Source organism: Puma concolor, chromosome B2 (genome assembly GCF_028749965.1).
Source record: "Puma concolor isolate L17-30 chromosome B2, mPumCon1.1.hap2, whole genome shotgun sequence".
NCBI classification, from domain to species: Eukaryota; Metazoa; Chordata; class Mammalia; order Carnivora; family Felidae; genus Puma; species Puma concolor.
Window position 1 is genome coordinate 139,071,063 of NC_141671.1, and position 15,116 is coordinate 139,086,178.

Sequence of the window (15,116 nt, forward strand, 5' to 3'; positions counted from 1 at the left end):
CAGTATGTACATAGACTCTTGATTGAATTTTCATAGAGATGGTCTTAAAGAGGATGGAGATGCTTTTTTTTCGTACATAAAATGGGCATTTAAAAAGCAGTTAACAGTATATACATAGATATAAAAGACAAAACTTGAAACATTTTAATGCTGGGAAATTATATCTTATTGTTGTAATCACCAACCTGGTGTTATATTTAGAATCAATCCTCATACAAATAGTTGCTAAGAGGCTTAGAAGATGTGTGTGTGTGTGTGTGTGTGTGTGTGTGTGTGTGTCTGCGCAATTATATATGTACAACTGACATATATGTATATATATGTAAAAGCATATATGTGTTTCTGTCAATTATTTGTGCAGATTATTTTAAGAATTAATACCTTCATTTAATAGAGCTATCCTCTATATCATGTCAATACTTTACAACACATAAATCATGGCAAATTAACTCACAAGAATGGTAACCATTAGTCTTAGAGGATCAGTGGGTCTCCAACCTTCTTCATTCACCCAGTTTCTGCACTCACTCCTCTTAAAAATTGTTTTGGATAAGGAAACACTGGCTCCATATGCAAGAGAAAGTCCACTGAATGGTATGGTTAAAGTGATGATGAATGGACATCTCCTGTCCTCTCCAACTCTTTTTTTTTTTTTTTAATTTTTTTTTTCAACGTTTATTTATTTTTGGGACAGAGAGAGACAGAGCATGAACGGGGGAGGGGCAGAGAGAGAGGGAGACACAGAATCGGAAACAGGCTCCAGGCTCTGAGCCATCAGCCCAGAGCCTGACGCGGGGCTCAAACTCACGGACCGCGAGATCATGACCTGGCTGAAGTCGGACGCTTAACCGACTACGCCACCCAGGCGCCCCTGTCCTCTCCAACTCTTGCTGCCTGACCAATGATCCTCTCACTCGTGCCACAGTGACATGAGCCAATCTTTAGAATCACCTTTTTCAGTTTTGGGCTAAACTCCTGTCATGCAGCAAATACTATCTCAGCAAAATAATACACAAAGATGGGTATTATAGGGCCACGGATATTTTAACTTTCTCTTGATCTAAAGTTAGTGTGGCAATAACGTTATCCCCTCAAGTCAGTTACTGAAGCAAGAAGACTCCAAAGAAATGGGAGAAGCCAGTGCAATTTTATTCGATCTCAGTGTTGAGTGCTCTCTTTACGCCCAGCAACCCCAACGCACCTGTCCTCCATTTTATGTTACTTCAATACAGTGGGATTCTATGACCAAAACACTAGATGCACTGACACCACAAGAGGAAAGCTCATAAAGACTTCTTTTTATATCCCTTAACTCATTTTATATAAGAATAGTATAGTTAATATTTTAAAGATTATTTCTGACATTGTGCCAGATAGTATAACAAAATTATGTGAAAAACTAACGTTTCTAAATTTTAAATTGTGGTTGTATTTTGTTCAAGAGATAGTTTTTTTCCACACCCCCAAAATACGCCACCTTAAATTTCATGAAGAAAATCAATGAGAGTAGAGATACACACTTAACCAAAATTTCTTCTATAGCAAACTTCACCATAATACCTATAGGACATTAATCATGTCTAGTAGAGTATTGTCTGGTATCCAGAAACTATCAAAGGGCAAAGGTATGGGCAGATAGTAAAATGAAATCTGTATTATCTTAGTCTACATTTTAAAGGTTTACAATATCAAATATACAAATGTTTATTGCTAGAATTATATATATATATATATATTAATTTTTAATGTTTATTTATTTTTGAGAGAGAGAGAAAGAGAGAGACAGAGAGAGCGAGGGAGGGGCAGAGAGGGAGACACAGAATCCGAAGCAGGCTCCAGACTCTGAGCTGTCAGCACAGAGCCTGACACGAGGCTCAAACCCATGAACCGTGAGATCATGACCTGAGCTGAAGTCGGACACTTGACCGACTGAGCCACCCAGGAGCCCCCAGAATTTTATATCTTAAGTGGAGGCCTATAAGGTTATTAATATCGCATGCTGACACATTAGAGTTTTTTTTTTCTCTTTATGTGTATGCATGCATAAAGATATCTTTTCCTACTATTTACATTTATTTTAGGACAAACGAGGCTATAATTCACTTATTCAATAGTGACTGAGGACTTATGAGAAGGCAGGCATTGCTCAGGGTCAGTAGATGCAGCAATGAACAAAATAGACAAAGACACTTCCAGCAAAGCTTATAATCCAGTGGGGCTTCCATTTGTACAGGGACAAGAAACAAGTACGTAGGGAAAGTACACCGTAAACCTGGCAGTGATATGTTCTAACAAGGAACATAAACTAAACAAAAGTAAAAATGGTTCATTGTCCAAAAATAATTTAAAAGCACCACCGATCTCATCAAAAACATTTTTCAATGCTAGTAAATTCGATCAGCCTACACTGACATGAAAAACATCCATGTCACATGAATGTATAAAATAATGCAAGTTATACACAACTTGAAAATAATATGAAGCAAAATTCTCAGGAAGTCTTCATTCTTGTAACTGTCTATGAATTATGTTTTATAGAGAAAATGCCAGTTTAACTAATCCTAAGAATTTTTTCTTTTGGTTTCTCTCAAGTGATTTTACCTCTTTAAAAACAAAAACAAAACCACAAAAGCAATATACATAAATGATTCCTTCTGAACAGGTAGCTAAAGCCAAAAAATACTGAACATTTGTCTACCAGCAGATAATTAACTTCATCACATCCATATATTTTGTATGTAAAAGAGGCCTTTCCATGCAAGTTTATTTCATATTAAAAAGATCAAACGTTTAAAATATAGTGCTCCTTTTGCAGGAAAGTAATTTCATAATGAGTAAGACCGTCTTTTTATACCTACTAAAAGTATGCCTAAGCGTCACGAAGAGTGAAAACATATGTAGCCATGCATCCTGTACCTTCTTGAGTTTCTCTATCATTTCTTCAATGAGAATGTCTCCATTTTGAGAAACTTTGCTTTCCATCTGGGTCAGCCATTCGCAAAGCTCCTTGTTCTTTTCACTGAAGACAGCCCATTCATTCAATCTCTCACTCACTTGCTGCCGCCTTAAGGAGAGCTGAAAAATTTCAATGGGAGAAAATGTAAAGGGATAATGAGAGCAGAACTTGTACCCTGAGGAAAAAAGCCAATAAAGTCAGTTGGGTGGACTGGAATAAGCACTAGCTGTGCATCTCTTTAGGTCACTGTTCCCTGGGACACGGTGCCAGGAGGGAATCCCCAGCAAGTTTTCACTTTTCACAATAAGGACCCCACTGCTAAATGCCAGGGGAGGGGGGAGGGTGGGGATCCAACCCTGTCCTTGCCTCCTGAAGAGTTAGACGCATGCACATTCACTCATTAAAGGTTCTGAACAACCCAGCCCCACACTGTGATTGGTTCCCTGTAGAGATTCTACACCATCATTAATGTACTTTTATTGAAAGAGAAAGTAGAAAGAAGAAAGAGAGGAAAGGATAGGAGATGAAGGAAGGAAAGGAGAAAAATGGAAAGGATAAAAGAAGGGAAAAGGAAAGGAAAGAATAAGGAAGAAAAGGGAAATGGAAGAAAAGAAGGGAGGAAAGAAAAAAGGAAGCAAGAACTGAATCTCAGGTATCTGGAGAGATTAGAACAGACGACACAGTGGCAAGAGGTCAGAAGTGGAGGACGGATCCCTTGTGGCTCAGCTCTATACCAATCCTTTTACTTTGGACAAGTTCTCTTACTTCCCTCCTGCTTTCTGTCTTATTTATTAACCTTTGTGTCTTTTCCTTCTCTATTTCTTTTGCATTACGGCGTTATTGAGATTTAATTCACGTACCATACAATTTTGCTTAGCATGTTTCTAAAGTTCATCTATGTTGTACCATGGGTCAGTGCTTCATTCCTTTTAGTTATTGAAGATATTCCATCGTGTGGATAGACAACGTTTTATTTACCAACTCAACTGCTGATGGATGTTTGGGTTGTTTCTGCTTCTTGGCTACTGTAATAGTGCTGTTGTACACTTGTGTCCAAGTGTGTGTGGGGACACATGTTTAGTGGCCTTAGGGGTATATACCTAGGAGTGGAATTGCCAGGTTACACGGTGGCGCTACAGATTGCCTGCCTAAGTGGCTGTGCCAGCGTACGTTCCCACCAGCAACAGGGGGCTCATTTCTCTACATCCTCACCGACACCTGTTATTATGTGCCTTTTTGACTTTGGTCATCCTAGTGGATGTGAAGTGGTATCTCACTGTGATGTGGATCTGCGTTTCTCTGATGGCTAATGATGTTGAGCATCTCTTCACATTTCTTGGCCATTTGTGTATCTTCTTTAGGGAACTATTTAGTCAAATCCTTTGTCCATTTTTGAATGGGGCTGTTGTAACAGCCCTTTCTGCGTTAGAAACACAAGGGGCCCGTTCCTTATCTGTGGGTCTGGAGTGATCCCTTCCAGAACTTAAAAATTTTCTGACATCATAATAGTCTTGTTTTTGCAGGGCTGGTTAAGATCGTAAGGAATATTTTTAGTTGGCTAAACTACCTGTTACCAAAATATCACATGATTTGAGTGGCAATGAGATGATCCTTCTTTATGGATGTTCTACGCACTCATGCTGATAACGCTCGACATTCTATCAGTCATCCCATTACATTAAGCACCTACCTCTCAATTTTCTTTTTTTTCACTAACATTTTATTATGAAAAACATGAGGCATACAGAAAAGTGGAAAGAGTTGTAATGGCAAGCACTCATAACATGTTCCCTATTGTTAACTCCCAAATTGTTAACATTTTGCTCCATTTTGCTTTAATACATATATTCCTTATCCATCAACCCATTTCACTTTGTGATACACTTCAAACGAATTTCCTTTTAAAAAATCAAAACAAAAATAGTTTTTAAGGTGCTATATACTTCCTAGTTAGCAATTCTGCCTGTAGTTGGCTCTGTTAATGAGTCAAGGTCCCACAAAACCCAAAATGTCTATGATTCTACACCTAAGAAAACAATTAGGCTTTGAGACCAGGTTCCCTATGCTAGGGCTGGGCCTAGTCAGAGTGAACTGCTTAGACAGTGGGCCCCATAACCTCACATAGTTTCTGAAATGTCAGTCTTCACAAATTCAGTCTTTTGAATTAATTATGAGCTTTTAAAACAAAAGTTTCTCTGGGTAGGGTGACACTGATGAATCCCTTGAGTGTTTCCCCAATAGTACAAGTCAGTTTATCATTGTTTTCTTTGAGGCAGAAAAATACAGAACAGCCAAAGAGAAATGAATTTACTTAGGGTAAATTCACTGGCAGCAATGGAAAAGGCTAAGAAAAGGCGGGTTAAAAATTTTTGGAGCTAAAATTCAGCTAAGCGCATGATCCTTCCAGCATCCCTTCCCTCTCACACTCTGACAGCAGAGTGTATTCCGATCTTCTGCTGGAATGCTAAGATTTGGAATTTTCTGGTGAAGAACTTTTCCGTCTCATTCACAGAGCATCAGAGTCAAGAGTGTGGCTGGTCATTAAAATTCTGTTTTAAGTGATGTCCAAACTGAAACTATATTTTTATAATTGGGACCTCCAAAAGCAACTGTTTTCTCAGAAAAGGGCAAAAACCCCTGCCCTTCAGACTTAAGATTAATAGGTCTTGCTACGTGTAGCTCCTCCTTTTCTTTTCCCCCAAATCTTGGCCACGAGCAAGGATGAATTCCAGGGCTTTTCTCAACATCTGCAAGGAAGATCACCACATCACAGATGATTTTGAGAGGTAGGTTTTATTATCCCCATTCCAAAGATAAGAAAAGAGAAGGTTAGACAAAGTTGAGGCAGTTGCTTATAGTCCGTATGAGATAGAGCCAGCAAAGCTGGAGTCTTTGATACAGGCTGCAATATAACATTACGAACAAATATCCAGAGGCAGCTGAGATTCAAAAAACCAGTCTCTATCACTTACTAAGGATATGACCAGGGCAAGGTCACTTGTCATCTCTAAGCCTCACTTCCTTCATTATAAATGAATTTTCATCTGTTCCAAATTTCATTAAGCAAATGTTTATTGTTTGCAGTAAACAAGTGTCTACTATGTGCCAAGCATTGATATGTGTCCTGGAATACAGAAGGCTCATAATAGAATACGAACAAGAAAACAATTTAAGAAGGCCACTGGTACATACTAACGATATAACAAAAGCCGGCCTTTAATATACGACTGCTGCTGCTACTACTACAGGGTATCATTTGAATTTTTAGTATTTTTTTTCTCCTTGACCCCCATGTATTCAATAACTCCACTAAGAAGCTCTCGGGTTTCTTACACACCATGAAAGCACTGCTCTCATTTGCTTATTATGCTAAAGCAACAGAGGAAAGAAACAGGTAGACCACAAGCAGTGGTTGCAAAGTGCCACCAAAAGCGTTTCAAAAGACTTAACATTCAAAATGGAGACGGCATTGTCCTTTTGGTTTGTAAAACTGATATTCAGGCTATATGATAAGTGAGCATTACCCTCTCTTTCTTTGGGTTCAGCCGAAACCCTCGAATTCTTGATCAGCTTAGCACATATTTATGTTTTCTCAAGGGTATACACACACACTGCATTGCCAACAGCTGGCAAGAACCAGCTAAAACCTCCAGAGCCTGAGGCAGCTGAACAGGAAATACATCCTTTTCTACTTCAAATATTTTTACCATGACAATTTGAAAAACACCAAGCAATTACAATGGTGATATATTTATGTCTCAACTAGAATTACACACAGATCTACGAACCAAAACAGGAATCAGGACAAAGATAAGCTAAGGCTGTGCACGGGCACAACAGACCATTTGGGGAGTCGGTTTATAAACAGTTTACTTTTGTACTATCGACCCTCCCCTGAAACATTTACTTACAGTGTGTCTTCCTCACTCTCACCGGCAGCCCCAATCACTCCTGCCTTCTCATCAACTGCTTCCATTGGAATACGGACACACGACTTGCTCTTTAACGGTGGGATAATGCCATGTTTAACTGAAGTTTTTAACTTTTAAAATGAGACACAGCCCCAAGCTCATTTCCTTTTGTGGTTTCATACTTGACAGAAGTACTCCGGAAACTCACTCAAGGACTAGTAACTAATTTATATTTCTACTTACAGTTATAGCCTGACGCCTCTGTATGACTACCCATGCCTAAAATCTCACTGGTTTAACTAATTCTTTTTAGATTGAAGTAACGTCAGATCAGTATGCTTTACCTTCATGCCTGAAGACATTCAATTTAGAAAGTTTCTAGAAACACGATGTAGTCAATCTGCTTCCTCTTTTTTGACTTAGTCCACTCACAGGTGCAAGGTATTAATCTCTTCAGGGCACATTATATGATAACAGCAGCCTTCAAACTGTATTTCCAAACAGACTATTGCCTAGATATATCTAAGTCTGGTGAGCAATTGTAAACATATAAATTTTTGTCCCCTTTTCTCTTTTTTCACCTTTATTGAGATAGAATTGAATTACAACAGTGTGTAAGTTTAAGGTGTTCAATGTGGTGCTGTGATATACATTGACACGGCGAAACGATTACCTCAAGATTACTTAACACATCCATCATCTCACATGATTCCTATTTCTGTGTATGCTGTCAGAGCATTTAAGGTATTACTCAGCCATAAGAAAGAATGAAATCTTGACGTTTGCAACAACATGGATAGATCTAGAGGCTGTAATACTACGTGAAATAAGTCAGAGAAAGACAGACGCCATATGATTTCACTCGTGGAATTTAAGAAACAAAACAAATGAACAAATTAAAAAAGAGACAAACAAACAAAAGAGTCTGAAATATAGAGAACACACTGGTGGCTGCTAGAGGGGAGGCAGGTAGGGGACGGGTGAAATAGGTGAAGGGAATTAAAGGTACACTTATGTTGACAAGCACTGAGTAATGTGTTGAATCACTATATGCATACCTGAAGCTAATATAACATTGTATGCTACGGATATTGGAATTTGAAAAATAAATAAAAATTTGGGGCTCCTGGGTGGCTCAGTCGGTTAAGCTCCTGACTCTTGGTTTCAGCTCAGGTCATGATCTCATGATCTCAAATCCCTCTTCCGGCTCCGCGTTGATAACACTGGCTGGTTTGGGCTTCTCTCTCCCTCTCTGTGTGCCCCTCCCCCACTCAAGTGTGCGCATGTGCTCCCTCTCAAAATAAACTTTAAAAAATAAATAAAATTTTAAATTGATTAATTAATAAATTAAAAAATCTACTCTCTTAGCAACTTTCACGTATATAATACAGTCTTGTTAACTATAGTTACCATGCTGTACGTTAGAGCCCCAGAACTCATTCATCTCATAACTAGAAGTTTATGCCCTTTGTGTCTCATAGCATTTTTACCCAGTACCAGTTTTCCTAAATCAAAAAATATTGCACAATCATAATCTTCTTAACTTTCAAAATATTCAGAGACCTTGCCATTATTTTACATTTAGAAGAACATAAGAATTATGACATAAAACAAATACCCTAAAGTCTTGCCTTAATTAATAGTACCTATGAACACTTAGCTGTTCTGGGCACTGGAGATAAAAAGAAATGGTCTTAATTCTTAAGGGTCTCATAGTCTTTTTTAAAAAATTTTTTAATGTTTGTTTATTTTTGAGAGACAGAGAATGAGCGGGGGAAGAACAGAGAGAGAGGGAGACACAGAACCTGAAGCAGGCTCCAGGCTCTGAGCTGTCAGCACAGATCCCAACATGGGGCTTGAACTCACGAACTGTGAGATCATGACTTGAGCTGAAGTCAGACGTTTAATTGACTGAGCCACTCAGGTGACCCAAGGGCCTCATAGTCTTGAAATAAAGCCACAAACATTAAGAAGGAAGAAGAAGAAGAAGAAGAAGAAGAAGAAGAAGAAGAAGAAGAAGAAGAAGAAAGAAAGGGAGGAAGAAGAGAGGAACAACTCACTGTCACATGATGGTTTGGACAAAACAGAAATGCGAGTTCAGAGGAATAGAAAAATACTGACGTCTGAGGATCTCAAACAATGGCATCACAGGGGTTATGGAGTTTGAAAAAAGGTTAAAATTAGAAGAGAAGGAATGGTCAGTCTAGGCAGGAAGAATGATCTGAGCAAGATCTTGGGGTAGGGCAGTTCATGGCAGGTTTGGAAAAGGAATGGAAGCCAATATCTCAAGTATTATCTCTCTGAAGGCTCTGTAGACATCAATTAGCCAGAGAAACAGATACAGTAAAATTAACTTCACAGATACGCTGAAAAGTGTTGAGTCAGCAAGTAGTGATGGAGTTTTCTCAATCTTAAGAAAAACAAATGAATAAGGCTCATAAAAGTAATTGAATATGATCATTTTCCATTATTTGTACCCACCAAATTATCTTTCACTTACATGACATGCCATGATAAAGTCCTTACATTAGAAAATTATATGATAATTTACTGGATATTAATGTATTGATTTGGGCTTGAATAATTCAGAGAGGTATATACTATTGTGATTAGTACTATTACGCTCCATGTAAGTTTCTCATTGTGTTCACTAAGACTATGAAACTCCATAAAAAATGGCTAAATTAATTTTGAACTCAACATCATCTCTTACATTCCTGCCTTTTAAAAGTATATATTCATAGGAAATTCTTCACACATTTACAAAGTGTGCTCCAGGGTTTCTCTTTGGCTCACAGTCTGAAAAGTATCTCAGTTTTAATCTAAACATACAGAGAAATTTACCTAACAACAAATTTCTTGTTGATGTCAAATCAATTAGGAGGCTCTGAGCCTCTTAAACTTTGCTTAATGTTTCCTGAAGCATGAAGATAAGCACCTCTAAAGTCAGAAAAAGTGGGGAGGATGGCAGAGAAGAGGTCTCTAGCATAGCACAGTTGGCCTGAAACTGGGTAGGCACCGAGACCTTTCTCAAAAGCCCCTTCCTCATCCATCCAACACTTGCCTCTCCCCAGCCAGGTCCTCTGTCTACTCCACACCTGTACCTTTATTCAAGCTGTGACCTCGTGCAACCCATCTGCTTGCTCCCTCCACACCAATCTGTCCCCTCTGCTCCCCATCTCCCTGCACTCAGCTCGAGATTTATCTGCTGTAACAAGCGTTTCCTTTATTCCCTGCAACCCAAACTGCCCTTAGTTTGCTTACATCATTATACATTGTTTTAACTTGTTTATACCAGTTTTCTTCTTCACTGTACAAGTTCTTCTGGACTCATTCTCCTCTCCACTCTGTTGTAAACTTGATTGTAGGAGCATCTGCTATAGCTTGTGAAATTCACAATAATTCATGTGACTGACCCATTTAACAAATATCAACCATGCATCACAGCCTATTATGTGCCAAGCAGAGCAGTCAGGTGAAGGAAGGGACACTATAGACACACTCCCAGCTTCCCAGAGGGTCTGGTCTCAAGGCCCTCGGTCAGAGTCTGTTCTTCACTTGTGGGCCTTTGATCTATGTCATTCCTCTTTACTTTGGATGCCTTCTCATTGCCTTTCCGCCAATCTTTCCCTCTCATTTCAAAATCAAAATCCAATCTGGGATCTCTTTTAAGCTATTAAGAAGGTACGGATCAGGTATGACTAAAAATGCCAAACACATGAATTACGAGGAAACAACTCTGGTAAATCAATAAGCCACGATAATTCCAAACACAAAACCACCCCCACAGTTTTAGCCGAAGTTGCAAATAAAACAAAGCTTTTTCACATGTTAAAGTAGAAAAAGACCACCAGTATCCACCTAGCAAGACCCCATCTGTGAACCAAAAAACTGGTTTTCCTCTTACACTGTTTTGTTGGCCAGTGAAAGGGACAGCAAGAGAAGCCAGTTTGGATGCATTTCAAATATAATATTAGGATTTAATTGACTTAATCTGAAATATGCTCACAAAAACCAGAGTTCTTCCTCTGTGTCTACTCTGAGTTATGGGATGGGTCCAAACATGGGTCAAGCCATCTGACGCTCCAAGCCATCTTCCAGTTTTCCACCTTACCGAGCTAACGCGGAGTCTAGACTTCATCCTACCTGGTGGCACAGTTCTTCCCACTGTCTCTGTAGAAGCTCCATGCGTTCGTTCAGGATGGAGATATCATCAGCGCTGATGTAGGCACAGAGGGTGTCCTTCAGCAGAGCCAACTGAGCCAAGTCATCCGTCCAGTTCCCAGCTGCATTTTCCAACTCCTAGATTAAAGAAAAAAGCAACAACCCCCGCCCCCAAAACGTGAATACCCATGGATATCTATCATCAATTTCTGAGGTGTATTAGGAATCCCCTCTTGGTACAATGATCTTTCCATCCCATTCTATTTGAACATCTCACTTGGTATCTACTTTATTTGCTCTGATGTAATCTGATACTTGGCCAAGTTCTACTGACAAAACCCCCGGTTGCTTGCAGAATCTTCCTATGATCTATTTGCCATTTAATTGATCGTTTTGGCACATCTTTTCTAAGCTGAAGTTTCATCACTGCCTGATCTTCTTTACTTTTAAACCGATTTCATAAACGGCTGATCCAGCCTTTATTTTTGTCCTGAGTTACTGATCATGTTAACAAAATATTTTCAAAAAAACAAACTCCTAGGTTAACTTTCACCTTCAAACACTATGAAGTTGCTACAGTCTGTGATAGAGACTTAACACAGTTGCTGAAAAGATCCATTGCTATTATTACTCAATTGAAAATAACGGAAATACATTTCCTCTAGGAACACAGATTTCTTCAAGTTACTGAAGAAAATTATGTACTCTGTCCTTTTGGGGAATGATTTAAGAACAAATCCATAAAATAGTATTTGGATGAGCTGACGTTGGTTTTTGCATGCTTTGAACTGATGACCAGTTTTGCAATTTGGATAACCTGCCTTTTGCCAGCTGTTGATGCTTTTAGATTCCAGCCAATTTTGTGTATAAATCGAGTATTTCACGTGGCTTTTCCCCTATCTTTTTGTCTCTTCACACAGGTGACAAGTTTCCAAAAGCAAAGGCAATTAACAGTACTGTTTGAGGCTAACTTCAAAGGCAATTTAGACAAACAAGATTTTAGTCTGAATTTTCCAGGTAATTGCTTTGTTTTGCTGCAAAGGGTGCTTTGGGGAAGAGTAGCAGAGAGCTGGACCAAAATGCATCCTTTTAATCTCTGAACTTAATAGCAGGGTATGTTTGTAACTGTTGTATTTTAGGAGACGAGGTCCCATGGTAACAGTATTTGGCTGAAAGACCAAACCATCCAGGTGGATTAAATATACAGTATTTCTGCTTATATTTGCAGACATTAAACTGTTAAACCAATGTAAAGATTTTTCCCCTTTTAATTCCAATTTCTAGGCCCTAACCCAAACATCAGATATAACCCATGGTGTAAGGATTATAAAAGAAACACCACCACCACCAAAAACCAACTGTTTCAGACCCACGGACTCCGTTAGATGAGTCCATGTAGTAAAAATACTGCCTCTGGATTCAGGCAGCCCTGATACTGACTCACTTTGAGACATTATTAAACTTCTAGAAGGCTCAGGTTTCACATCTATAAAACAGAAATAACAGATTGTACTTGTAAGCTTGTGTTTATGCCAACTGAGATAATATTGGCATAATCACTGGCACATCGGAGGAGCCCAATTGATGCTTGTTTCTGTTTATCAAAATTTTCTTTAATCACTTCTTATAAACTGACAAACGCTTTAATCTTTGCATATTTCTGAATTTACATCTCAAGGTAATATTTTCCTTATTTGCCATCCATGATGTCATTAATGTATATTATCTCTTATTTTTCCTAAACCTGCCTCTTTCAAGTTTCAAAGAATATCCTTAAATTTTAATACTGGTGGAAAATTCTGACATCATGATTTTAAGACTTTTCATGATTTTAAGACTTTTTAAAAAATCAACCTTTCTTTAATGCTTATGACTTCTTAGAGTGAAGCAGAGAACTTCTGCTTAAAATCCAAATCATTTAAGTACGTGTGAAGTTTTAAACAGCATTACTCTAGAGCAGTAATTTGCAAATGACTGGGGAATGCAAAGACATGCATTATTCGGGGGAGAAAAAGCATTTGCAAAGACAGTTTTTACTAGATCTGCACATCGTTCAGCAGAGAACTGCCATCCAAAGACTTCAGTTGACTAGATGGGCATGGACAGAACAAATCCTACAGCCACTAGGTCATTTTGGTCTCCATGAGCTCATGATGCAGGGAGGGGTCTGTATCAGCTCCTGATTTGTTTCCAACTGTGACTTGACAGGTTGACCTTGCTCTTTAGGTAGTCAGGGCCCTGAGAGTAACTGAATGGCTGTGTCTCTCCATGCTCTGACTGAAATCAGCTACTTACAGATCCCATTTTCCTTATGGAAGAGTCTGGAGGGCAGGGTGTTCCTCCAACAGCCACTGTCTGCAGAATTTCCAGGCTGCCAAGCCTCGCTCTTCTTTCCGTAAACTAGACTATTCTGCTGCAACAACTCCCCAGTGTAGATGCTTTAAAAAGACTGTGTTTATTGCCCTTGATCCAGCTTTTAAATATCTTTTAATGCTGTGTTTTCCATTGTCATTTGCTTTCTCAAGATAATCCACGAACTAGCCTATAATTTCATCAGCTGCAATAAATCAACAACCAAGTTTCACCAGAGTTGCCTGCCCTAACGCAATATCCTAGGAACGTGCATCTACATGTAGACAGCTACAGCAGTTTGACAGAATTAGGCTTTCAGAGGCAACATTACAGCAGAAGCACACAGGTAAGTGATGGCTAAAACGTCAGTCCAGTAATTCACCTTGCAACGCATTTGCTCTGCATGGAGCTCTTCGTGGTGATCTGGCAGGGGTGGAGACAGCTTCTTTTTGAAAGTTCGTAGCTTCTCCAGAGAATCAGCTATACCATTCTCACATTTTTCCCAGTCCTAGAATGGGAGGAGAAAGAAAGTTCATGGTATTTTTTTCTTTGTAGGAAACTGGAATGAAAGCTAAACACTCTCCTGAATCCCACAGAAACAATACAGATACCCTGGTGAAAAACGCGAAGTGGAGTCCACATCCATTTTCACGTAGGCAGCATCAGAACAGCGGGAGTTCTACATTTATGCTATGCCTCAGTTTTCCCTATGAAAATGGGCATACAGACTCGATGATTGTTGAAGGGTTGGAGGAAGCAATGGGTGTGAATGCACCAAATACAATGCCCAGAATATTACGGGGACTCAAAAATGTTATCTGGATCTGAATCAATCCGCAGAGGTTAAGAGTATAATTGTACTATTTTGCCCCTTTCCTAGCCCCATCTATGATGTGTCTACACTACCTCAAATGCTCTATAAGAGATAAAAAAAGAGAATATGGAATCTCTTTCAGGATGAAATGTGTTTGAATAAGAAAAGTGAGATGAAATGTAAAAATAATATAACCTTGACTCTGATTCAATTCATTATATGACTAGTATGAGGCACATAAATTTGAATTGTTACAGAAGTAGAAATACACAACTACAAAAGGCTGGCACTTGGTGGGCTCTATCTTGATCCTGCTGAAACATGTCACAAAGGGTTGAGTATATAACACATAAAATGGGAAACAATCAGCAAATGGAAGAAGAGAGATAAGGCAAAATGTTAAAAATATATATCTAGTATGCCAAACACTAATGAGTGCTCCGAAGAAGAATATCGCAAGGTGAGCGGTAGATAGAGGCTGGTGGTATACAGAGGGGTAGATCGGTAGATCTCTACAGAGTGACAAAGAATATACATTATGTGGTTATATTTCAGATGGTTACACACCAAACTGGTAACAGTGGATACCTCTGGTGGCAGTAGAGAGGAAATTTCATTTTTCACTCTACATACTTCAATTATTACCTGCATTTTTTTCTGACACATGTATTTCTTTCTTTATTAAAAAAAAGTAAAAGAAAAAAATTATTAAAGGAACCATAATGGACCACATCTACAAATTAAGGCCTATCTGGTGTCTCAGAGACAGTTCAAATTAAGTTTATCTAAATAGATCTCCTTAATTTTGCCTACTACCTCCCATTCCTGTCTCCCCCCCACCCCTTTCTGGTACCCCACCCCCACCCCCACGTCCAGTGGCCACTCCCCACAACTTAAATTACTGAACTCCACAGAAAGA

At 38.9% G+C, this 15,116-nt stretch overlaps 1 protein-coding gene across 18 annotated transcripts in view; it reads right to left on the bottom strand.

Annotated features, from left to right (window-relative positions):
• Window positions 1–15,116, bottom strand: part of SYNE1 (spectrin repeat containing nuclear envelope protein 1) — a 480,528-nt gene that overhangs the window by 65,512 nt on the left and 399,900 nt on the right. For all 18 annotated transcript variants that reach the window (XR_015251658.1, XM_086708164.1, XM_086708163.1 and 15 more), the window contains 3 exons: window positions 13,766–13,891; window positions 11,014–11,169; window positions 2,917–3,075 (listed from right to left, as the gene is read on the bottom strand). Coding sequence is in view for 17 of the 18 variants with exons in the window: in XM_086708164.1 (XP_086564290.1) it covers window positions 2,917–3,075; window positions 11,014–11,169; window positions 13,766–13,891 (441 nt within the window). In the remaining variant the exon portion in view is untranslated. The remainder of the gene's footprint in view (window positions 1–2,916; window positions 3,076–11,013; window positions 11,170–13,765; window positions 13,892–15,116) is intronic.